Here is a 27,203-nt window from a genome sequence, read left to right on the forward strand (position 1 = left end):
ATCACAAGTAGGCAGAGAAGCGGGCAGAGAGTGAGGAGGAAGCAGGCTCCCCGCTGAGCAGAGAGACTGATGCGGGGCTCGATCCCAGGACCCTGGAATCATGACCTGAGCTGAAGGCAGACGCTTTAACCCACTGAGCCACCCAGGCGCCCCTCTAATTTTCCATTCTTAAAATAAAACTTATATTATCACTTTCTGTGTGACCACATTTTAAAAGAACTGATTTAGGGCACCGGGATGACTCAGTTGGGTGTCCAACTCTTGATTTTGGCTCAGGTCATGACCTCAGGATTGTGAGACTGAGCCCCTGCATCAGACTCTGCACTGGGTGTGGAGCCTGCTTGAGATTCTCTCTCCCTTTCTCTGTGCTCACTCCTCAACCCCCATACTCTTGCTCTCTCTCTCTAAAGAAAATAAAAATAAAGTAAATTTTAAAAACGGAAGGACTAAATTGCATCAATGGCCAACAAGTGAGCTGATTTCTTTGAATGAGTGTCTGGAGAGCTCACTGGGCCAGCAGTAACTTATTCTCCCCCCAAGAAGCTTTCATCTAGCCTCCTGCATGCTCAACTGACCATGAACTGGTAATCCATTTCATTCTCTCCTAAATTCTTCCTCAAGTTCACCTCCTCACACTGACAGAGTTTCCATCTACCTGGAATAAAGAGAGGACATAAAAGGGGCCAACAACTTAAGGAGCACTAGACTACATTACAATTAATACCTCAGTAAAACAAATGTTCTCCCTTGTTCCTATATGCTATTTAAACTTCAAAGTTAGAAAAAACATGTGTTTTTCTCATCACAAAGAACTAGAATATAAGTCCCACGAAAGCGGAGACTCTGTCTCCTTCACTTCTATATTCTATGCACAGAGCAGCTGTTCTTTAAATACTTGTAGGTAAATGAATGAAAACAACTGCTATCTATCAGACTTTAGGCCTATATACCTTTGTCCCAGAAATACCACTTTTATTTTATAAGTTTCTTTATTTATTTGAGTAATCTCAAAATGTGGGGATTGAACTCACAACCCCAAGATCAAGAGTCGCATTCTCTTCTGACTCAGGCAGCCAGGCATCCCAGAAATCCCATTCTTAGGATTCTGCCCTCTATATTCAGACAAATGAGGAGGAATTTTTATAAGGATTTTTTTTTTTAAGATTTTATTTATTTATTTGAAAGAGAAGGAGTGAGAGAGAGCATGAGAGAGGAGAAGGTCAGAGGGAGAAGCGGACTCCCCAAGGAGAAGGGAGCCCAATGCAGGACGAGATCCTGGAATTCCGGGATCATGACCTGAGCCAAAGGCAGTCAGTCGCTCAACCAACTGAGCCACTCAGGCGCTCCCGACAAGGATATTTTTGGCAGCACTTTTTGTAATTGTAAAAAATTTAGGAGAAAATCTTAAGGAAGGTAAATTTATGGTACATCCATACTATGTAGTACTCTGCAGGTATTTTTGGTAAGATGAGGAACATCTTTAATAACAAGAAAGTATGTCCAAAATACATGTAATGGGGATATTCAGTCTTAAAAAGGAAGGAAATTGTGACACATACACGGATTGAACCTGGAAGACATAGTGAAATATGCCAGTCAAAAAAGGATTAAACAGGGGCGCCTGGGTGGCTCAGTGGGTTAAGCCTCTGCCTTCGGCTCAGGTCAATGATCCCAGGGTCCTGGGATGGAGCCCCACATCAGGCTCTTTGCTCAGCAGGGAGCCTGCTTCCCCATCTCTCCCTTCCTCTCTGCCTACTTGTGATCTTTCTCTGTCAAGTAAATAAAATATTTTAAAAAAGAAAGAAAGAAAGAAAGAAACAGTAAGATTCTACATATCTGAGGTACCTAGAGTCATCAAATTCATAGAGACAGAAAGTAGAATGGTGGCTGCCACAAGCTGGGATGGGAGCTTACTGTTTAATGTCTAGTTTCAGTTTTGCAAGACGAAAAAGGTACTGGAGGTAGACAGTGGTGATGAGTGCACAACATATGAGCGTAGTTAATGCCACTGAACTGTACATTTAAAAACAGATGATGGGGGCACCTGGGTGGTTCAGTGGGTTAAAGCCTCTGCCTTCGGCTCAGGTCATGATCCCAAGGTCCTGGGATTGAGCCCCGCATCGGGCTCTCTGCTTAGCAGGGGGTCTGCTTCCTCCTCTCTCTCTGCCTGCCTCTCTGCCTATCTCTGATGTCTGTCTGTCAAATAAATAAATAAAGTCTTAAAAAAAAGAAAAAGATTTTAATAAAAAAATAAATAAAAATAAAAATAGATGATGCATATTATGTGTATTTACCACAAACTTTTAAATTAAAAATAAAAATTAAAGAAATGAAACAAACCATTTGAATGTTTCATTAAATTCACTAGAAGATTCTACTTACTAGATGAGGGTTAAAATGGACAGTTTGAAAAAATGGTTTCTAAGCACCAAAAAGAAGAATTTCATCTCCTCTTTCACTAAATATGATTTCATTCAAAAATAAGATATAACAGTAACTGAACTCCTTTGATAGTGTCATAAATTTTTCCTTCTAAAATCTGGTAAGTCCTGGGCGCCTGGGTGGCTCAGTGGGTTAAGGCCTCTGCCTTCAGCTCAGGTCATGATTTCAGGGTCCTGGAATCGAGCCCCGCCTTGGGCTCTCTGCTCAGCAGGGAGCCTGCTTCCCCCCTCTCTCTGCCTGCCTCCCTGCCTACTTGTGATCTCTGTCTGTCAAATAAATAAATAAAATCTTTAAAAAAAAAATAAAATTTGATAAGTCCTACCACATAGACACCATTCGACAACAATCAAAATAGTGGATGACAATGTCCGCAAAGGACTTATATACTAATGGAGAAGAAGAGCAGAGTTAGATGATTAAAGCAGTGTGCCCATGACTAGAAAATAAGAGGAAGTATAAAAAACTGCCACAAGAAATGTACATGTAGTGTGCTGCAGGTAACAGAGAAAGAAAAGATCCCAGCCAGCTGGAGGCACAAGTATTACAAGGAGGAGATTCATGCACTCCACAGCTATTTAGTAAGTCCTTCCTTGTAGATCAAGCACTATTCGCAATGCCTGGGACCTGTCAATGAACAGAATAAACGCTAATCCCTGACCTCACGGAGTACGATTCTAGTGCAGACCAGGGTAAAAGAAACAAATATAAAAAGAAAATATAAATAAGTTACAGATAAAAAGAGCAAATACCAAAGAGAAGCAGTAGGTTACAAGTTTAGATAATGTTACCAGGATAAGCTTCAGTGAGGTGACTTTTTAGCAAGACTTGAAGAAGTACATATGTGAGACTGACGCCAGATGAGAATGACATCAAAAGACATAAACAGAAAACAATAGGAGGAATGTTTTTTTCAGCTAGAAGAAATAATATGAGCTATATTTAGGAAAAAATAGCCACACTAGTCTGCCTAAAGCACAACTCAATACTGAAAAATAAATAGGTTAATTAGGATCATTTTTTGTATATATCTGAAAATGTTCATAATAAAAAATTATAAGTAATGTTTAAAATAAAGCAGGTAAAACTAATGTTAACTACTTACTCTTGGAGATTTTAATTCTATTTCTTCTCTTTCACTTTCACTGTTTGAATCAATATTTTCCTCAGGTTCACTCTTCACTTCTACTAAAGGCATTTCTTGATCTACTTTTAGAGTCTCTTCCATTGATTCTTCTAAGTCTTTTTTTTCCTCTTTTACTTTTGGTTCATGATGGTGAACAGTTCTGAACTGAATATTTGCAGAACGGCAGTATTCCTCAAAACCATAGAGATACCTAAAGAAACGATATTTCATTTTAGGAAATGTTAGTCTTCACATTTAACTTGAATACTATATTATTACACACACACACACACACACACACAGATTTTTAGAAAGTAAAACTCAAGACTTTTTTTTTTAAGTATTTTTCCTATGTGACTAATTTCTCAGTGTTTTATACAGGTTATCAACAGAAATACTGATCATAAAATTTCTTCCTGAAAAATCTACGCCTGTGATAACTGAACATAGCTATCATAGTTTTAATATGAAGGCTATTTCACCATAAGCAATATAGCTCTATAACATGTATCACCATTTCAGATTATTAACACTGCTGCACCATCCCTCACTTTGAAAAGGAAATCAGGACAATATAGAAAATGGAGTAAAGCAGACCTGGTTCAGTGAAATAACATTCAGTCACATGTATCTATTAACCTACACCTTTTTATATACTTTCTCTAACTTCAATGTTCTTTGATGTGTTTTTGCTTAACTGTTAACAAATTAAATGGAAAATATTCCTGTAATATGTATTCTTTGATGAATAAACTATACTACTTACTTTCTATAAGCAGTTTTTACATTGTAGGAAGCAGCTGAATTCAAAATAGGAATGCCAAGGTCCATATAAATTTGCTTCCATACAGCACCACTATCAATCTGGAAAATTAAGTTTTTATTTGTTAACATTTATAAAGGGAAATAATCTTCACACTAATATTCTAAGTTCGTTAAGAAAATGTGGTTATTACCTACAGTGCATATAACAGTGCAACATTAGATAATTTAATTTTTCATTACATCCTTACTTACATTATCACATCCGCCTTGATGATAAACCAGTCTAAAGAGTTTGAAGAGATTGAGATCTTTATAGCCCAAAACAGGTGGTTTGTTGATTGGAGTACCTTTTTAACATGAAGGCAGAAATAAAATTTTTATTCAAAGGGAAAATGCTTTTACAAGGCTATCAATACAAAGCTTTCCAACTTCTAATTTCCCAAGATTTATTAATCAGAAGCATATATTTAAAGAATCCTAAATTATTTAAGACAATACAAAATATTCTCTATATTCTTTATTCAGCACTGTGATAGTCTTTAGATATACCTCTATGATTACTAAAATCACATCTCTCACAACTAATAAAATCACCTGACACTGATTGTAGAACTAAATCCTTCAACTACAAGGCGTAGCCAACAATGCTGCTGGTTCAAGAAGTCTGGGCAAGAACATACACAATGGAAAGGGTACAATATAGGGCATGCATCCATTTTCACTGCTTGAACACAAACGTTAAGACTATTAACAGTAATCTGAAGGATGATTTCCCTAAGTCACAGAATTCCTAGGACTAATTTATTAGAAGATTTTCCAGGACTTATGTAAAGTCAAAAAGTAAAATAATTTATAAAGGCTGTATTTCTTTTAACTGTATTAGAAATCCTATTCTTGGAGCACCTGGGTGGCTCAGTTGGTTAGGTGTCTGCCTTTGGCTCAGGTCATGACCCCAGGGTCGTGGGATCGAGCCCCAAATTGGGCTCCCTGCTCAGCAAGGGGTCTGCTTCTCCCTCTCCCTCTGCCGCTCTCCCTGCTCATTCTTTCTCTCTAATAAATGAATAAAATCTTTATTAAAAATAAAAAGGAAAGAAGAAGAAACCCTATTATACTTAGATAGGAACTGATCTCCTATTTTGTTTCATTTGTTGAGATCCAGGATCAGGCTATTTTACTTGCTGCAAAGACCACACCAGTAACTAAATGGGTGTGTAGATTAACATTACTATTGTTCCCTTTCCTTTACTGAAATATTATTATAACAATTTTCAGTTTTGTCTCAAGTAAACTAAGTATAATTATACCTATATAACTTTCATATATATTTCTGTTCAAAGTAAGTATTAATAGTTGTTTTTATTTCAAATATTTATTTTCAACTCTGATTCTTAAGGCTTTACTTAAAATCCAAATCCATATACCTATGATTCTAATAAAAATAATGCATAAACCTAGAATGTTAAAAAAAAAAAAACCTAGAATGTTAAACTGTAAAAGAAATGACTACTTTTAAAAAACGAGCATGAAATACCTCTGTCTTCCATAAACTTATAAAGCTGTTGGAGGAAGTTGTCCCTCTCTTCAGGATCAAGTTCTTCCTCAGGCTGTAAAAGTAAAGTATATAAATACAAAGAACAATGAATAGGGTGAGATACAGTCTTCTTTTTTAATTTGTTGTTGTTGTTGTTGATGAACACAACATAGAGGAATAGTATCAAGCTGGAAAATATGAATTTCCTCCAAATGCTACAATGCTAGACTTTAAGTCATATTTTTATAGAGCTGATTTGATACAACTGTCAAAATACACAATCTCTACCCTTTACCCATCTACCATTCTAATCCTACCCTTGAATATCAACACAGGGACTAAGAGTAGCCATGAGGAAAAGGTTCAGGAATCAGTAACAATGTTTTCACTTCATTTGGTTTAGTTTTTTTTTTTTTTAAATCCATCAAAATACATGTGGTCCACAAACATATACTGATAAACACAATAATTACATATATATATTTATTATTTAAAAATAGCCCACATAACTTGTACCCTTGGGGCTAATACATTATATGTTTATTAAAAAATTTTTTTAAATTAAAAAAAAACAAATAAAATAAAAAGCAAAATATATATATATATATAAATGTTAAAATTTGTTACTGTTGAATGAATATAAACTAGAGGTTACAAAGTCACATGGAAAAGTTTTTTTTTTTTTTTGATAGCATAGGGGTTTAAAGATATTTATGTAATTTCATTTTGTCTCAGGCCCTACCATCCCTTCTTGTATCATATTAGCCTGCTTTTCTCATTTGCCCTTCTTATACAGCCTCTGTAAAAAAGACTTTGCAAGCCCTGAAAAAAAAATGAAAATTATTTCTTAAGGAAGGAAACTAGATTCATAACCACAAATTCATTCCTGGGGGTAGGGAATCAATGGAAACACTCATGTAAAACAAAACAAAACCAAAAAAAAAAAAAACTACTCTCTCTGCAAGTACCTATCTAAGTGTTAATTATACTAATTATATAAATCTAATGACTTCTTCTTATAATGTCAAAGTCTTGGCTCTAGTCAAACAAACAGACTATGGGCTTCAATAAAATATTCTCTTTCCTGACTGACTACTTGTAAACAAATACTTGGGAAAATTCTTACTTAAAATTTAGCAATACTATGGAGAAGGAGAAACAAAACAGTATCTTTTGTCCACATAAATTATTGTGATTTAATTTCAGAGTACTGCTTTTCTGTGTTCCAAAAGAAGAATTTAGAGTTCTCTCTTTCAAAGCCATAATCAAAGCAAAATTAACTATCAGCCAATAGAGTATTCACCATCCAGAGAGCAACAGGTCCTTTAAAATTATGTATTAAGAATTTTAATTGCTAAAATGCAGCAGCCAGAGTCAATGAACACGCAGTTGATTAAAATATAGAATTTAAAAAACCATGAGGCAATCAAGGGAAAGAGAATAAAATATTTTAGCACATTCATTCAGAATGATTTACAGCACTGGAGTACTTTGAGTTTTAACAAATACAAAGAAACTAAGTCAAAGTTCTAAGCCTCACAAATTAGCAATATGGAGTCAATAGGGGTCATCACTAAATGTTCCAATCAAAAGATGCCAATTTTTTCCCCTTGTGAATTTAAAAAGTCTTGCTTTTGCAAGGTAATTAGAACAACCACCAATGAGTTAACTCAAAAAAGAAAAAAATAAGCCACTAGCCCAAGAACCATTATTTCAAATATTATTTTACTTTCTCTGTCCATGGTATTTTTAAATGCAAAGTCCTCTATTTTAAAAGATCCATTTATTTGACAGACAGAGATCACAAGTAGTCAGAGAAGCAGGGGGGGTAGGAAGCAGGCTCCCCACTGAGCAGAGAGCCCAATGTGGGGCTCCATCCCAGGATCTTGGAATCGTGACCTGAGCTGAAGGCAGAGCCTTTAACCCACTGAGCCACCCAGGCACCCCCAAAGTTCTCTATTTTTAAAGATTTCTTTTTTTTTAAAGTAATCTCTATGCCCAATGTGGGGCTCAAACTCACTATCCCAAGATCAAGAGTTGCATGCTCTACTGACTGAGCCAGCCAGGTGCCCCTGTTCATGGTACCTTCATACCTATGGCATCTCTCTCCTGGTCAATAACCAGAAGGTGTTCCATTCTTAAAGGGCTTTAGAGTAAGAGAAGCTTGTAATAATAAGAGGTAAAGTCCACTAGACTGCTGACATGCCTTCTTCCCTGCATTCAGTCAAGTATTTGAAGAGGAATTATGTACCCAGTAAAATGCCAGGGTGGAGAACAGGATTAAGGATATGGAAGAAGGATGAACAAGATCATAATTTTAAGAAATTTATAATTTTATTTAGCATCAATATATACTACCTAGTGTTATATATGTAGTTGTGCATCTATCTATATATATTAGTAAATTATGAATTTTCTGACTTTGGAAACAGTATCTTCAAATTCACTTCAGACATTTATTGATGGCAACCATGAGTCAGGGAAGAATATACAAAAGTACTGTGTTTAAAATGAGAAGACCTACTTTCTACTTTTGACCCTCTGAGTCTAGCAGAGGATGCAGCAATGAAAAACAATGTAATAAAACATTAAAAGTGTCGCAAAATACATAAAAGAATATAGGATGGGGTCAGCGGTTCTGCTGGAGATGGAGTGATAGTGGATATATTAGGGAAAGCCTCAAAATGTGCAAAGTAGAGAGCCCAGGAGCTAGAGCAAACAGCATAAACCGGAGGCCAGCAAAGGCAGGCTGTGATTAAGAAAGCACTTTCTAATGATACGCTAGAGAATCAGAACTGGAATCTGAGAGAGCTGAAGAGGAATTATATTAGATTTGTGTTTTAAAAGCTCTCTACCAATAATGAGCTTGATGGATTGGAAGGGAAAGGAAAGTGACTGTAAGAATCCACAAGGAAGAGGATCAACGCTTGGATTAGTCTGCTCTCTGATGATGGAAAGATGACCCCCTACTCCAGAAGGAGAAAGAGAGAGAGGAGTAAATGCTGAGATTCTTTTTAAGTCTATACTCATGTTTATAATCTTGAAGGTTCCCACACATTGTAAAGGCTCAAAAGGTTAAAGATATGCCTACTTTACCCACAATTTTACCACCAGGGATTGGCATTTAGCTAAAACATTCTGTTAGTATGTGAATGAAAACAATGTCTGTGAAAATAAACTGGGGAGATTTTCTTCGATTAATTTACATTTGCTGAGTTTCAGAGCTAGCATTAATGATAATATAAATTGAACGGGGGTCCGAGAAAAGAAAAAAGTAAGAATGGCTGAGGATGGAGGGTACCTAGCTGCACTCTGCAGAACCAAGCACCATGAGAAGCACAACCAAAGACGCAACTCGGCAGCTGCCCCTGGGCTGGGGGACCGGCACAAAAGAAGCAGTCACACCAGCAGCTCTGCTCATGCTTTTATTGTAGCCAACCCTAAGTCTGGAACACACCAAATAGCCATACTGATTTTTTTTAAACCATGCAATAAATGCTAGAACAATTTATGACTGGGGTAAATGCACAGAACATTAATAGGTCATACCGAACCTTAACTCAAGCATAGCTGCTATTTGTTTCTACACAGAGATCTTGGATTCTATGTAGATTCTTTTTGGATTCTTTAAATCTCAGCTGTTTTATATCACTGAGTTTATTCGACCTTCCTTTTATTTGCCCTACTATATTTAATCCTGTTTAAAGGAATGGGCAACAGAAGAGTGATACTTAATGAAATATACCTGAAAACTCAACAAACAGTTTCTGAGCAAAATCTAAAGGTGTGTATATGGGGAGGTGGGGTGTTAAAAAAAAAGTTACATATTGCTGGAGAATAGAGGCAGGGAGAACTGAAAGTGGACACAGGTCAAACTATGAAGGGCCGAACTAGTAAGGCGCTACAATAAAAGACCTAATCTTCGTCCCGTTGGTGCTGAGACCATTAAAGGGTTTCTAGCAGGAACTTTGTGAAGAATGGATTGGAGGGGGAAATAATTGGGACAAGATACAAAGGAAGAGGAGTATCAGTCAAGAACCTTTATTGCAAGTAGCAGAAAAGTATCCCAAAGTAGCTTAAGCCAAAAAGAATTAATTTAAAAGCTTACAAAATTATGTAAGGAAATATATAGGATTGCCTATAGAAAAAAGAAAGCATATATTACGAAAGGATGGTAGATAACTTATTCTGGGGTTTCTTCCAAAGTGAACTTTCTGGAATCTTACAACAAATCTTCCAACACTTTGTTTCAAATAGCAGTATGTTAGGATAACTGCATGGTCCACACTCGTTCATTTATTCAGAAACTGTTTAATCAAGGTTTAATATTAGCCAAGCTCTGAGGTAGTTGATGGATATGTATGTTGGTGGGAAAAGGAAAAGACTAAAACAAACAAAAAGCCTGACATCCACTGTTTTCACAGACCTTACACTAGAGAGAAGAGAAAAAAATTTTAAAGGTCTGTGAAAACTTATGTAATGTCTCTACACCTCCATTTCATCACTCATAAAAAATCCTGTTGTGAGGATTCAGTAAACAATCTTTAAAAGTCACTAAGTCTCCAAAACTAAGCTGAGAACATTATTTGGTGTGGGCATCTTTACCTGTTTCTCTCTCCTACAAAAGCTAAATATTTTAATTGTGGTATAACGAAAGCCACATCTTACTGATGACATATGCTCTGGTATAACATATATTTTCTTGTCCTAACACCTCAGTAAAATATAACAAATGAGAACCTAAATTTAGAAAGAAAACTTAGAGATGCCTGGGCGGCTCAGTTGTTAAGCATCTGCCTTCGGCTCAGGTCATGATCCCAGGGTCCTGGGACCGAGTCCCATATCGGGCTCCCTGCTCAGCGGGAAGCCTGCTTCTCCCTCTCCCACTCCCCTGCTTGTATTCCTTCTCTTGCTGAGTCTCTTTCTGTCAAATAAATAAAATCTTTGAAAAAAGAAAGAAAGAAAGAAAGAAAGAAAACTTAGGGGTGCCTGGGTGCCTCAGTTGATTAAGCATCTGCCTTCGGCTCAGGTCATGATCCCAGAATCCTAGGATCCAGCCCCACGTTGGGCTCCCCGCTCAGCAGGGAGCCTGCTTCTCCCTCTCCCCTTACTTGTGCTATCTCTGCCAAATAAATTTTAAATTTTTTTTTTAAAAAGAAAGAAAACTTAAACTGAAAACTTAAATTAAAAAAAGAAGAAAACCCCGTAACATTAACTCTGGTAACTCTGGTGATCCATTAGTCAAAATGACTCCCCCTAGACTACCAGTAAAGCCCTGTGCAACAAGTAGAATTCTAAACTGTCCAGAAAGTTATCGTATGTAAAAATGATCAGTTGACAATACAGATTTTAGAGGAAAGGAAACAGAAAATTCACAATCTTAATAGGCATTGATCATTTAGGATAAGGGCTAAAAGCCATGACAGCACTGTATTAAAAAACTACCATAATTACATCTTGAGCAAATATGAAGGTAAATAATGTCCAGTGTACTACTTTTAGAAAGAGGTGACATGATACAATGTTTTAGAAGTATTTCACTATAAAAGAATAAATACTACTACTTCTATGCCTTAAAATCAATTTATTCCAAGAGAATCACATTGAGAGTTCTCATTTAAAAAAATCTGCTTAGGTTCAGTGCAGAGAAAAGACTGGAGGAGGCCAGCAGGGACATGGGAAGGTTACCACTGCAGTCATGCAGGTAAAGGAGAATAGTGCTTGGACTAAGGTGGCAGAGAGTAGAAACAGGGAAGTGGGTAACCCTGAAAGCTATCAGGTAGCAGAAGAAAGATTTGGTGTCCCATTGGTTAGAGGGGCAAGAGTGAGAGGATTAAAATGACCGCCATATATCTGGTTTGGATAATTGGTGGATCATGCTTCTGTTCAAATAAATTAGGGACAACCATGAGAAGGACCAGTTTCAGGGGGAAAACGAAAACAGTTCTTGTACATGTTGAGTTTGAGTTCTTACAAAATAAGCCTCATTAGCAGTTAATATAAGTGTGGGGCTAAGAAGAGACCTCTTTGATGTACGTATAGATTTGGAGTCACTGTATCATTTAGTTAGGAAGTAAACTAGAAAAAAAATGTAATGTCATGGATGTCAGGTGACTGAAGAAGGCAGGCATGTCAAAAATGCTGAATACTGCTAAGGAGTCAAATGAGATCATGATAAAAATTTTTTGGATTTAGTACAGAAAATTTGTTGAAGGTCACTGGTTGTTTTAGTTGAGGTGGGAGTACAAGACACACTACAGCGAATTAAAAGTGAACAGGAGGTTGCGAAATATAACATTGGATGTAACTGAGTAATCTGGTTATAAGGGCCAGGACAGAGGACAGTATCTGGAGGGGATGTCAGAAGGCTGGGAGAGATGGAAGCAGGTTCTTAAAAACTGATGAGAAGGAAACAACAGAACAGGTTAAAGATTCTGGAAAGGAGTGATAGTTCATAATTTAAGATAAGAAAAAAGAGAATGAGATCCAGAGCATAAACTGAAGGACTCATCATATAGAAGAGAGCAACATATCGTCAACTGTACTTCAGGGAAGGAGAACAGGCAAGTGAAGTGTAGTGCATGCTCCCAGCTGGACAGTCCTAGTTTCTTTCTGAAGTAGGAGTGGACTGGGGCAGAGCTGGAGGACACAGTGATTTGATTATAGAAACTGGGAATTGACTGATGGTGTTGAAGGCTCAACGAAAGTTGGTAGTCATAAAAGTTACAGTGGTATCATTCTTCCCTGCTGTGTACACTGAAACAGAAAATTTCAGGGAATACATAAGATGGCATGATATATTCATCATGTGGTAAGACACTTTTTAATTTCACTGAACAGTTCAACAACCATCTGCCTAAAACAAATTATTATAGGACTCTTGTATTATATCAGACTTGACTAAGACTAATCATTTTCCCCCCTACTTGAAAAGGTACACACATTCTAATCATCAAGCTATGCTTTGGACACTATCACATCTAAGGCTTTATATTCAGTCAACCCTCTTTCATGCTACCACAACTATGAAATAATTTGATTTGAGAAGTGACTTTTTGTAAATACATAAAAATAAAGCTACAATTATGTATATAAATGTGCAATCCTCATTAATCTGATTAAGAGAACCTCATTTGGTTCGTCTTATACTGATTCTGTAAAGAAAGGTCTTGCTAAACACATTAGGACATTTTTGTTTGTTTGTCCAATAGACTAAACTTCAAGACTTTTGCAAATAAATTGTTATATTTGAATGAAAGTTAAAATCTCAATTATTCATTGAAAATTGACTTTATAGAATCTGCTTAGAAACATGATTGACAGCTGGAGTTACTAGATATACCTAAAATGCTAATATTACCTTTAAATTTTTCTTTAATTTTTATTGATTTAGCATAATTTTCCTGGGTTATCAATCATTTACCATAGGTTTTTACCCAAAGTAATCTTGAAAGATCACTAAAAATGCCTTTACAAGGCAACATAAATACAAATAACACTTGATTTACATATAAGAAAAAATTCCAGTTTCCATAAATAAAAAAACAAAACACTCTGATTTTTATAATAGTGGAATTTAATCCTAGTCAACAGATATAATAGTGATTCCCCAGAAAATTCAAAGATTGGAGGAATGGGTGTCAGTACTTCTAAACAAAAAAAAGAGCATCTCTTATAAAAATGCACTAAATTCTTACATTCATTACTAAATATGAAATTAGAAGAGATTTTTGTAAGGGCCCAACACATAAGGCTATGTATAGCAAACTCAAAGGACAGAAGGGCTGCAACTAGTCAAATTCCCCTAAATGTCTTCACCTATTCACTTTATCCTCAGACAACTCTCCTACATTCATCCAAAGTGAATATAAGGAATAAATGAATAATTTATGAATAAACACAATTACTTACGTTTACATGGACTTTTCAATTTCTAAGCTCAAAAGGAAATCAGTGTTATCTTTCCTAATATAAAATTTTCCTAACAAAAGACATTTAAGTGATGCCTACAAAAATATTCTCCAGGGCTTTTTTCTCAATATAATTACCAACAGGTTAAAATTTACAATCCTCAATATAGATTGGACCTACTTCCTGTCAGACTATCAGGTCTTTTCCTACCCAGTAACAGTATGAAACATATTTCTTATATTCCAATCCTGAACTACAAATGCTTAGGAATTCGAAATAATATTAAGTTAAAAAGATGCTCCTCCACGTAAAGCCATGAATCTCAAATCTTATTTAGGCTATTTTAGGGTACTCAAAGCATTAAACATAAAAACAATGTCCACCGTCCATTAACACTGCAGAAGTATCTAACACTTGTATGATTCTACTGCATAAAATTTACAAACAGCAAATGACAAGCTAAAGTCCTGTTATGGTGGCTTACACAATGTTAAAGAGCTTTTTTATCATTATAAAGCAACAATAAATTCTCATGAAAGCACACATTACTACATTTCAGGAAGAATATGATGTACAATGTAATACAACAGCTTAGCCTCACCTATGTGGTAAAGGCCTGTAATGACTAAGCCAGGTAGGCCCTGGCTTATCAGACTTTAATTAAATTTATACCAGATCCACTTTTTTTCCTTTGTTATAATATAGACTAAACTGCTTTTCAGTTTATCAATACATTAAATTTTTTAAAATTACTGTGCAAAACAAATTAGAATGATTCAGCAACTAAATCTTAAATCCAAGGGCAAGAAATGCAGCTGATTTTTTTTTTTTCTAAAGCAACCAAAATCTCACTCAAGAAATCTACCTCTATGGCCAGAAAAAAAGAGGAATTAGTTCCTGTCAAGTAATTCAATAAAGTAGATGCTATGAAATTGGCCATCTGGAAAATAATTTAACAGACAACTCAGTGCCTAAATGTGGTAATCCTACTTTTATTTTTCAGTAGATGAAAAGCATTCTTTTCCACTTAATTTTAACAGGTTCATAATTTAAGTAACACATTTTAAGAAGATACTATCCCTTACAAAGGTCCTTACCTTTTTAAATTTCTTTACTTATTACCTGCAAACAATAGGTAACAGAGCTTGCCTTTGCTCTTCATTCCTTTTTACTAACATTTACTAACAGCTTGAATAAAACACTGTGATTTTTATGAAATTAATAGCTGTAAGAAGAACACTATTTACTATTTACTATTTTATAGCCATCTTTTCCAATCTTACTACAAAGCTCTTTTAACTCTCTTTGTTTAAAATTTCAGGGTTTGCTTTTTGGGGGGTGGGGAGTAAAGAAAATGCAGTCTAAAAGGGACACCAATTAAAAGTATTAGCAAAAATAAACTAATCTTTTTTCAATCTCTATCAATATCAGATCCTAACTAATGCTAATTCTTAAAAAAAAAAAAAAAAAAGCAAAACCAGACTGCAACAGTTCACACCCTGAAAATGTGGCCTATTTTATCCTGAAAACATATAATCTATAAATAAATACAGATAAAATACAAAAATCACATTTAATATTTAGACTTTAAATCCTGAATTCTGCCAAACTGTCTCAATATCATTTTCATTTCAAAATTTATCTTATGTTTCAGAAAAAGAGCCTTCATCCTCTGATATTCTAAAAATAGACTCCTACTGTCTCTTTTACAAGAAACAATTACGCTTGGTTATGAGCCCTACCATTATTAGCCACATCATCAACACCTAAAATTCTTATCTAACCCCGTTTTTGGCAATCAAAATGGTAACTAAATATATTTTAGAAAAAAAATCTTACCTATATGCTGCATTTTCTTTCAAATGCAAAATGGTTAGATTCCCCTTCTACTTAATCAGTACAGTGTCTGAACATTTTTCAGTCTGACTTGCAAATATTTGCTTTCCCTCTTAGGGCATAGCATCCGCAGGGTTATACAGCACTACTTACATTCTCTTCCACATAAAAATCAGACATTACATGAAAGGAAAAGAAAGACAGCCCATTTCAAAGCATCTGGCAAACCTCCATTGGCAACCTGCCAAGCCTCTGCTAAACCTTCCTGTCTTTCCGAGCATGCTCACTTAAAACCAACAGCACGTTACTATGGCAACTCTGTAGGCAGCCTGTAAGTATGAACCGCCATTCTGATTTCAGAGTGCAAAAAACCAAATACTGCAGGGGAAGTAAAAGGAAAGAAATACCACATGCCCTTCATCACATACAAGTATACTCATTTTATTTCATAAATTCATAATTGTATATGTAAAACAGAAACAAGCATTCCACGTTTTCTAAGCAAATTATTTTTCATGCTCAAATAGGTCTTCTTTTTGGTAAACTCATTCTCTTTGTCTGTCCCTAGGTCTCTTTACCTCATAACAACCAAAAATATACTACCAGTTTATCCTACTTGACAAAATACTGCTGTATAAATAGACAACAATATTCATATATGCTATGATGTTGGCAGTCCATGAATAATTTCTTCCATTTATAGATATATATCCTAAATGACATAATAGTACCAAAAAACCTATTAGCACTTATAAAAACAATCTCTTTTGTATGATTTATCAAACTGCCAATGAAATATTCTTTCAGTTTGGGTAGGTTTTTAATCCCCACTGTTCTTGAGATACTATAAAATATCTGAAAGAGGTAGGGTTTCTAAATTCAGACAGATCAGATCTGGGTTCAAATCCTTATTTTCCACATGTAAGCCATGCAACCTTGGGAAAGTTACTTAACCTTTGTAACCTTCACTTTCCCCACCTTTAAAGTAGGATAGTACTAGTTATTCCACATGGTAACAATTATCAAATGAGTTAACACATGTAATATACCTAAAAGTTGTATTTCTTTTCTCCATGGTTGTTTGAAAAGTTTGTACTGATTTAACCTGAAAAGTTCTTTGTATGCTAAAAAAAAATTAGTTCTGATTTACCCATTAAGTTAGAATCCCAAAAAAATCACCAAATCAATGTGAGCTAGAAAAAGGCAGAAACAAATACAGAGCATCTAAATGAGGAAAATATACAAAGGCAGTAATATTTACTTTAAAGTATTAAAATGACTTTATGCCACAAACATAAAATTTCACCTACCACCTCTTCTTCTTCCTTTTTGGCCTCCTTTTCCTTCTCTTCATCATTTTCTTCAGCTGGACCATCTTCATCATCACTACTGGATGATTCAAGGATTTCACTTATATCCATTTTCCAATTATCAGGAACAATTCTAGTTTTTAAGAAGATGCTTGCTTTCTGTAGCCCTAAGAATAAACAGTTGTTATTAGCAAGATAGCATACACAGAATAATAGAATTAGCAGCACAGAATAATAGAATAACATTCAGAGTCAGAAGATTTAGACTCAAATTCAGCTGTCCCTTGTAAAATGATACAGTAGACTTCAATATATCTGAGTCATTATGTTATATTAATGTTTATTAATACTCTAGAAGATACTGTTAAAAAAATTAATGGTAAAACATGAAAAATTCAACTTACTTAAAAAGTACAAATAAAATATTTTATCTAGCCATTAAAAAAATAGCCATCAAATAAGAGTAGATATGACCTCTAAACAACAAAAATGGCACCAGAGAATATTCAGTCTTGGTTTAATCACTATTTGCCATTTAAAGCCACATCATGAAATAATGGAATGAGTCATTCCTATTTTACCTGGTTTAGCAGAGAGCTCAGATTCAGGTAGACTGAGAATATCTACTTCCTTGATATCTTTTCTTGCTATAGAATAACTAATTACAGAGAAGAATAAAGGGAAGGGAAACCATTATTAAATAAAAATGATCACTTAAATAATATTAACACATAGAAAAATATAAATCTCAAAATCAAAATTATTTTGCCTATGTTTTATAAAGACCATGTATGTCCTAATCCTTAATAAATCACTTAATAAAGGGCAGGAGGGCAAAAAACTTTAATTCTTCAAAATACACTAATCTGAAGCCCCCCCCACATTTATAATACTTTAATCTATGCAACCTTCCTACACACGGTATGGGGTACCTTATACCAGCATGGTATTTTCCTTATAGAAGCCACAATGTCTATTTTGATTTTTGTTATTTCTTAAATTTACTATTCAGTTTAGTTAAAAAAAAAATTAATAGAAGGTAATATTAAAATATTTTTATCACTGTAAGATGTTAAATTTTCTAGAGAATTACATCTCTCTCTTTTTAGACACACACACACAGCTTAATTTAGAAATTAAAGTTTCTAAAAATGTGACTTAATCAGGAAAAAAGTCAAAATAATTATTTTAGTAATATTCTAAGAAAATTCTATGAAAAGTAAATTTCATAGTTCATCATATGAAATAGTATACGTAACAAAAATACCAAATTTTTACAATTGAAGAGAAAACCAATACCATGCTTAATGAAACTTTTTAAATATTATTCTCACATATTGTTCAGTTTTTATATAAAATTTTTCAGAAGAAGTAACTTACATTACCAAAAGTAAACCATATTATGTAATGACTTCTCAGTTCATGAAATGATCAGACTTTTAAAAATAAAGCTTGGACTGTGGAAGAGTTTATCACTGTGCTTTCATTTTCTTTCTCCCAATGTAACTCTATTAAGTGACTCACAATTTAGAATCGAGAAACGATCGAACTAAACACTGGTCTTTTTTCACTGTGATGTCATCATTACAGCTGGGAGATATTACCTGAAATAAAAAAGAAGAACAGATTGGTTCCTAATTTCCCTTGCTAAAAAAACATATAATTTTTTGAAAAGAATAATTCTGGATCCCCTTCACTTCTCAAATGGATTACCTTTTGTAAGAAATAGTTTCATTGTCAGTAATTTCCATTATAAATGAGCTATTTAAAAAAGAAGGCTGCCTTTTTATTTATTTTATTTACTTTTATTATTTCCATTATAAATGAGCTACTTAAAAAAGAAGGCTACCTTCTTTTTATTTATTTTTATTATTTAGTACACTGGTTTTCTAGATATTAAATTTATTCAGTCATTACATTATACAATGAATAGTTAATACAATATAAATTACAATGTGACCACCACTTCAAAAAATTAGGATTTATTCTAAGCTATATATTTATTGTCCAAAAAGTAAAACATATGATCCATGATGAAAATGTGGAATATAATTTTTTTTAAGATTTTATTTATTTAGAGAGAGAGAGGGAGAGAGAGAGAAAAAGTATGTGTGAGGTGGAGGAGGGCCATGGGGGTAAGACAGTGAGAGAAAGAATCTCAGGACCCTGAGATCATGACTTGAGCCAAAATCAAGACTCTGAGCCACCCAGGTATTCCAACATATTATAATGTTTTAAAAATATACTTCAGTCAAGAACTGTTTTGAAATCCTGTTTGTTCAAACACCTAGGTTTTAAAAAAAAACACCTAAGTTCCCTTTCTTACCAGAGCATTACAAATTTTAGTAATGAAAACAAATCAAAGAAAATCTGAGTAATAACTTTTTTCTTTTTAAAAAGATTTTATTTATTTATTTGACAGAGAGAGAAAGCCAGAGAGGAAATCAGAGGGTGGAGGAGAGGGAGGCAGAAGCAGGCTCCCCGCTGAGCAGGGAGCCTGATGAGCAGCTTGATCCCTGGACCCTGGGATCATGGCCTAAGGTGAAGGCAGAAGCTTAATAACCAAGCCACCCAGGCATCCCCTAAGAACTTTTTAATTTCTTAACTTTTTTTTAAAAGATTTTATTTATTTATTTGACAGAGAGAGATCAGAAGTAGGCAGAGAGGCAGCCAGAGAGAGAGAGGGGGAAGCAGGCTCTCCACTGATGATGTCGGGCTCAATCCCAGCACCCTGAGATCATGACCTGAGCTGAAGGCAGAGGCTTAACCCACTGAGCCACCCAGGTGCCCCTAATTTCTTAATTTTTAAAAATAACAAATGTCTTAACATTAGTAAATAGCTAATCACTATATACTTTTTAAAGCACTTAATTTTTAAAAAAAAAATTAGTCTACTAATAAACTGCTGAAATTTATCTGCTCATTATCATCCCTAATACCAGCTCCTCTGCTACAACTTAGCACTATCCACAGAACTTTATGCAATGATGGAAATGTTCTGTAGATGCACTGCTAAGCACCTGAATGTGGCTAGTGCAACTTAGAGACTGAATTTTTAATTTTGTTTAATTTTAATTAAGTTACATTTATATTTAGGGGCACCTGGCTGGCTCAGTCAGTTAAGTGACTGCCTTTGGCTCAGGTCATGATCCGAGGCTCCTGGGATCAAGCCCTGCATTGGGCTCCTTGGTCAGCAAAGAGCCTGCCTCTCCCTCTGCCTGCCGCTCTGCCTACTTGTGCTATCTCCCTGTCAAATAAATAAATAAAATCTTCAAAAAAAAAAAAAAGTTACATTTAAATTTAAACAGTCATTAGGACTCATGGCTATCATATATATCCAGATAATTAAAAATTCTTCACAGTCCTACCGGCTGTTTTAACATCAGATGGCAGTAAATGTTTGTCTGCTAGGTGCTGATCATTATTAGACTAATAACAGAGTTGTGTCTGTCCTTAAGGAGCTAACAGCATAATGGAGAGGTAAACACAAAAAGAACACCATGGAGCGTAAGTACGGAAATATGAAAACACTTAGGAAGACTCAACCCAACTCAGGAAAGGAAAAGGTATGGCAGCAAAGGCTTAAGGTCAGGTCTTAAAGAATGAGTAGGCACAGACAGAGCTTAATTACCTCACCTGTGAGCCACTAAATTAGCGTCCAAATTGATTCCTGCCATTTCTAGTCTTTCCAACAATCTGGTCAACATACTACTGTCTCATTAACATTCCAAAATACGCAGCTCAAATGATGTTACTCTTCTGCAAAATACTATGCAGAATTATGGCCCTCTTCTGCCTAGATCCAAATTATCTTCCTAGTCTTATTTCCTATGATTCCCTTATTTGTGTCCAATATTTAGCTAAATGGATTCCGAGAGCAAACAGTTCCATGAACAAACTCCTTGCTTCTCTGCTTTTACTTATCTTGTTTCCTCTAAGAAAGTCCTCTAGAAGAGCTTTGTTTAACTAACTTTAAATCCATCCAGGCTCAGTTCAAAAGCAACAGCTTCGGGGCGCCTGGGTGGCTCAGTGGGTTAAAGCCTCTGCTTTCGGCTCAGGTCATGATCCTAGGGTCCTGGGATTGAGCCCCGCATCGGGCTCTCTGCTCAGCAGGGAGCCTGCTTCCTCCTCTCTCTGCCTGCCTCTCTGCCTACTTGTGATCTGTGTCTGTCAAATAAATAAATAAAATCTTAAAAAAAAAAAAAAAAAAAGCAACAGCTTCATGAAGGTGTGCTGGGTTTCCTTTATATAAATGTAATCTCTCAAGACAAGATGTCCTAATGTTGAACATATACTATTGCATATATAGTTACTTGAATTATGCTCTACATTAAATTATGAAATTATCAAAAATAAGATTGGTGTATTACTTTTATTTTCTACATCACTTGGCAAACAGTAAGTCTGCTGAGTAAATAAAGGAATTAAAAAAACATGGGGCACCTGGGAGGTTCAGTGGGTTAAGCCTCTGCCTTGGCTCAGGTCATGATCCCAGGGTCCTGGAATCAAGCCCCATATCTGGCTCTCTGCTCAGCAGGGAGACTGCTTCTCCCTCTCTCTCTCTGCCTGCCTCTCTGCCTACTTGTGAGCTCTCTCTGTCAAATAAATAAATATTAAAAAAAAAAAATCGTGGCAAATTACAACCTAAATATTCTGAATCCAAACCCATTTACTTATCTGCCTGTGTGACTGAAAGGCTCAAAGGATTTCCAGACTTTTCTTATGTACAGTAAATCTCTTATATATAGCAACTGAATAATGTACTTACATGCACATAAAAACCTCTAAAAAATGGCCTGGGTACTTTAAAGGATCTAATTTGGGACATGCTTTGTGCCAACACTGTTTTTGGAAATATATGTGATATCAAAATTCAAAAAATAAAATTCAGAGATGGGGCACAGTTATGTTAGAGTGGTTAGGGGAGACTCTGCAGAAAAGGTTGGACTCGAGCTGAATCTTAAGAGAGGAGTAGGAAAAGGAGAAAATGAGAACAAGCATTACCAAGTATTATTGATTCCACTCATGAAATAATTCTCTTGCCCATCTTTTCTTCTCATACCTTCCTTGAGGAAGCAAAGACTAGATTTCCCTACCAACCCATCAGACTTGCCATTTCCAAAACCTAGGTGTACCATTCCTTTCCCCAATACCCCCTGTTCTACTCTACTGTCCACAACAAGTTTTAAAAAATGATGATAGAGGGCGCCTGGGTGGCTCAGTGGGTTAAGCCGCTGCCTTCGGCTCAGGTCATGATCTCAGGGTCCTGGGATCGAGTCCCACATCCGGCTCCCTGCTCAGCAGGGAGCCTGCTTCCTCCTCTCTCTCTCTCTGCCTGCCTCTCTGCCTATTTGTGATCTCTCTCTGTCAAATAAATAAATAAATAATATTAAAAAAAAAAATGATGATAGAAGAGGATGCCTCTGTGGCTCAGTCGGTTAAGTGTCTGCCTTCAGCTCAGGTCGTGACCCTACAGTCCTGGGATCACGTCCCACATCAGGCTCCTTCTTCAGCGGGAAGCCTGCTTCTCCCTCTCTCTGCCACTCCCCCTGCTTGTGTGCGCTCTCTCTCTCTCTCTTTCTCTGGCAAACAAATAAATCTTAAAAAAAAAAAAAAAATTATGACAGAAGGGTGCCTGGATGGCTCAGTCTGTTAAGTGTCCAACTCTTAAGCTCAGCTCAGGTCTTGATCTTAGGAATCTTAAGTTCAAGTCCTGTGTTAGGCTTCATGGAAAAAAAGAAAAAGGACTATACAATCTTTAATAGCTATGTAATCTCTCTAAATATATATAATTAGATTCTTGAGAACAGTGTGTTACAAAATTCATACTTCTCTCTCTTCTAAGAAATTTAGAGCTGAACTCACTGCATATCTTCAGTAAATACTAATTGATTTGATTTAACGCAAGAGTAAAGGTTTAGAAGAGTTAAGTGTCTGACATGGAGCAGTTAAGATAGGACCAGAGGACAGAGCTTACACTGAAAATGAGAAACAAACTAAGAGCTGGGATGGCCTCAGATATCCATCTAAAGAATGCAGAATTGGGGGAACCTGGGTGGCTCAGTGGGTTAAGCCTCTGCCTTTGGCTCACGTCATGATCTCAGGGTCCTGGGATCGAGCCCCACATCGGGCTCTCTCCTCAGCAAGGGAGCCTGCTTCCCTCTCTCTCTCTCTCTGCCCAGTCTCCTTGTGATCTCTTTCTTTCTCTGTCAAATAAATAAAATCTTAAAAAAGAAAGAAAGAAAGAATGCAGAATTGATCCATAAGGCAGTCACTGAATGTTTTGTGGCGGTTTTTTTGGAGAATGGGACTAGCATGATTAAATCAGTATATGAAAACTAGTTCTCTATAAAAATTGCTTCTAGAAAAATATGAATTCAGCAAAAAGGTCAGGAATCAAGTTAAGGGAACTTACGGGTAATTACCATAAAGTGAGTAAAAAATGATAATGGGAATAAGAAGAGACCACTGGACAAATTTTGAAGGGAGAGCTGAAAAATCCTAGTAAACAACTTTATAGAAAATTAAAGAAAGAAATAATAAGAGAAGACAGTGAAGTATGTGGGACCTAAGTAGGACTGCTCAACTCTGCAATGAAGTCCAAATTAAATTTATGTAATACTTTCAAAATATTTTCAATATTTTTTAAAAATCCATGTTAAACATTTGCTTATTTATTTAAATTTTAACTAGGCTCCACACCAATGTGGGGCGTGAACTCACAACCCTGAGATCAAGAGGTACACGTTTTTACCGAATAAGCTGGCCAGGCACCCCCTTTTAACAAATATTTTAAATGGTTAATTAATTCTGCAAAGAAATATGACTTACCAAGGCAGGATACCAATCAGTCTTCTCAGATGTAGATGCCACACTTACAACTTTTCCTAATAATTCATCATTGAGACGTCGCTTATCTTCATCTTCTTCCTCACTACTTTCTTCTTCTTTTTCATCTTCATTACTAAAAGTCAGAATAACTTTATCAGGATCTTCACATAAGCCACTGCTGAGACAGAGTGGTATGAGTTTAACATGTACAACTCAATTTCTAATGTAGATTACTCCAGAGTAGTAATTTCTTCATTCTTCATTCTTATTAAAATTGAAGAGATAGATACCTCCCTGGTCCCAAACTAGTCCTGAGCTATCCATGGTAACTCTTGAGTCCACGTTACTAGATAAATGAGGATTTGAACTTTGTTCTTATGCCCACCACCAGCTGGGACAGAAAAGTCTAAATATGTCATCACAAGCTACTTATTGTGCCAGTACATTTTTTTTTTTTAAAGACTGTCCTTCTACTTTTTATGTATGCCAAGTGCCAGATAATGTAACTCTAATTTCCTAACAGGTTATGAAAAGATCGCATTAAGAAACATGTGAGGGTTTGGGCGCCTGGGTGGCTCAGTGGGTTAAGCCGCTGCCTTCGGCTCAGGTCATGATCTCAGGGTCCTGGGATCGAGTCCTGCATCGGGCTCTCTGCTCAGCAGGGAGCCTGCTTCCCTCTCTCTCTCTCTGCCTGCCTCTCCATCTACTTGTGATTTCTCTCTGTCAAATAAATAAATAAATAAAATAAAATCTTTAAAAAAAAAAAAGAAACATGTGAGGGTTTAAGTTCACTTACCTAGAAAATAAAATAAGCAGACAAACTCATAGTGAGCAATCTACAAAACTGGCCTATACTCTTCAAAAATGTCAAGGTAATGAAAAGACAAAAAAAAAAAAAAAAAATGCCGAAGAACTTTTCCAGATAAAAGGAGATTTAAGAACCATATAAACTAGGGATGTCTGGGTGACTCAACTGGTTAAGCATCTGCCTGCGGCTCAAGTCATCATCTCAGGGTCCTGGGACTAAATCCCATGTCGGGCTCCCTACTCGGCAAGGAGTCTGCTTCTTCCTCTGCCCCTCACCCCTACTCATGCTCACTCGCTCTCTCACTCTGGCTCTGCTCTCTCTCTCTCAAATGAATAAAATCTTAAAAGAAAAAAAAAAAAGAACCACATAAACTAAGTGTAATGCACGGCCTTGGATTGGATCCTGGATTCAAGGGATGCTTCTAAAGGTTACTATTGGGCCAACTGGCAAAATCTGAAATATGGATTACATACTATTAGATAATACCATCCTATTAATGTTAAATTTTCTGAATTTGATAACCATACATTGACTATGTAAGAGAATTTCCTTATTCTTAAAGTTTTTAAAGGTAGGTCTGATGCTTGCAATACCCTCTCAAGGTGGTTTGACCAATTAAAATTATCATTAAATAAAAAATAATCATATATACCTACAGAGTGAATGATAAGTCAAATGTTCCAAAAAATTTTAAGTTAATGAATCTAGATGATAAGTATATGAAAGTTTATTGTGTAATTTTTTTTAAAGATTTATTTTTAGACAATGAAAGAGAGAGAGAATGTGCACAAATGGGGGTAGGGGAAGGAGGACAGGAGGAGAATCCCAAGTAGACTGCCTGCTGAGTGCAGAGTTCAACATGGGGATCAATCTCACAACCTTGAGATCCTGACCTGAGCTGGAACCAAGAGTCAGATGCTCAACGACTGAGACACCTAGAAGCCCTGAAAGTTTATGTATAATTTTTAAGTCTGAAGTGTTTTTGCGATGAAAAGGTTGAAAAATATATATACTCACTTAAAATAGAAAAAGACATATCAATTAAGGAATTTGGCAAAGTAACTCAAGACAAAATAGCCTTTTTGAAAAAGGCATTGTGATAATTCTTGGACAGAGCAATGGGAATAATTAAGAACAAGATCTGCTTAAGGTAAAATGACTAATATAAGGATACAAGATACGATGGAAAAGTTACCTGAACAATTTTAGCCATCCTAGAAAAATCATTTGTTTAATGTTGTAAAAACTGTAATATTACTGTACACTCACACAGGAAGAGAGGACCTCCTTCCTCTGTTTGTCTTCTTTGCAATTACTGGAGTTCCAAAATGCTCTGGATTTGTTAAGGGAAGCTGGTCAAGTGTCTAGATAAGAAACAACAGACAAATTAAATCAAATTTTGCCTCGATGTCCAAAGTTACTCAACCCAAAAAGCCTACCAATGGCACCCTACCTCACTCTCAGCAAAATGTCTCTCTCCTTTTAGACAAAGTGAAGTGCGTCTCAGTGTTCTTTCATCACCATCATCAAACACTAAAATAAGCAAGAGATACCAGAGAATTTATGCACACTAAGTAAACATTTCACTGCAGAGAATGCTATTGTTGCTATTTATCTCGGCTTAACATTTTTAAGAATCATTATTTGTTATTTTTCAAAACCTTTTAAAATGTGCATACTATATTTTTCATTCCGTAGCTGCCAAACAGATGCAGGTTAAATGTCTGCCCCCAACTGCTTAGGTGTCTCCATTCATTTGTTCAATGTCTATCACTACAGAACCACCTTCTTTAAACCATTAGCAACCTAGTCAAATCAAGAATTATTATTTTTAATCCTAGAAAATGAGCAAAAACCTGGTTTTAAAAAAAGCATTATGGGTTTGTTCCCAACAGTTATCAATGAATTATCTCTTACTTCCAGAAACTGTTTGCCTTCTGGTAGTGTTTCTTAGATTACCGGACTCTTCTATTTATTTCCATGATAACTTACTATAGTAGAAGTACTGGCTGCCAAAGTCTAAAATCCTAAGATTCAACTTTTTTCTTTTGCTAGAAGAGGATGTAAGAAGTTTAGAAATAGGGCACCTGGGTGGCTCAGTCAATTAAGTGTCTACCTTTAGGTAGGGTCATGATACCTGGGTCCTGGGATAGAGCCCCATATCAGGCTCCCTGCTCAGTGGGGTTTTGCCTCTCCCTCTGCTGTTTGGTCACTCGCTCACTCTCTCTTTCAAGTAAATAAATAAAATCTTAAAAAAAAAAGTTTAGAGGGACGCCTGGGTGGCTCAGTGGGTTAAGCCTCTGCCTTCGGCTCGGGTCATGATCTCAAGGTCCTGGGATCAAGCCCCACATTGGGCTCTCTGCTCAGCAGAGAGCCTCCTTCCTCCTCTCTCTCTGCCTGCCTCTCTGCCTACTCGTGATCTCTGTCAAATAAATAAATAAAATCGTAAAAAAAAAAAAAAATTGGGGGGGATGGGGTAAGGAATTTAACATTTTATCACTTTAATTCTCCATATAAGTAGCTATATTATTTTTATAGGTTTAATTTTTCAGAAACTCACTCTTATTTTAACATCTAACATATACAAAGTTTATTTTTAAAAAATGCTCTCAGAAAAAAAAAAAAATGCTCTCAGAAGACACCTGA

The 27,203-nt window shown here is 35.8% G+C and overlaps 1 protein-coding gene across 5 annotated transcripts in view; it reads right to left on the bottom strand.

The window, feature by feature from the left end:
* Positions 1–27,203, bottom strand: part of ARID4A (AT-rich interaction domain 4A) — a 64,354-nt gene that overhangs the window by 24,189 nt on the left and 12,962 nt on the right. For 2 of the 5 annotated variants that reach the window (XM_044232109.1, XM_044232112.1), the window contains exons 6-15: positions 26,011–26,090; positions 25,827–25,921; positions 23,750–23,927; positions 18,443–18,522; positions 17,500–17,576; positions 16,919–17,085; positions 5,862–5,934; positions 4,583–4,677; positions 4,332–4,429; positions 3,545–3,776 (exon numbers count right to left, since the gene is read on the bottom strand). In XM_044232109.1, coding sequence (XP_044088044.1) covers positions 3,545–3,776; positions 4,332–4,429; positions 4,583–4,677; positions 5,862–5,934; positions 16,919–17,085; positions 17,500–17,576; positions 18,443–18,522; positions 23,750–23,927; positions 25,827–25,921; positions 26,011–26,090 — 1,175 coding nt within the window. The remainder of the gene's footprint in view (positions 1–3,544; positions 3,777–4,331; positions 4,430–4,582; positions 4,678–5,861; positions 5,935–16,918; positions 17,086–17,499; positions 17,577–18,442; positions 18,523–23,749; positions 23,928–25,826; positions 25,922–26,010; positions 26,091–27,203) is intronic. The other 3 variants (XM_044232113.1, XM_044232111.1, XM_044232110.1) reach the window with 2 other exon arrangements.

This window comes from Neovison vison, chromosome 13, assembly GCF_020171115.1.
Source record: "Neovison vison isolate M4711 chromosome 13, ASM_NN_V1, whole genome shotgun sequence".
NCBI lineage: Eukaryota > Metazoa > Chordata > Mammalia > Carnivora > Mustelidae > Neogale > Neogale vison.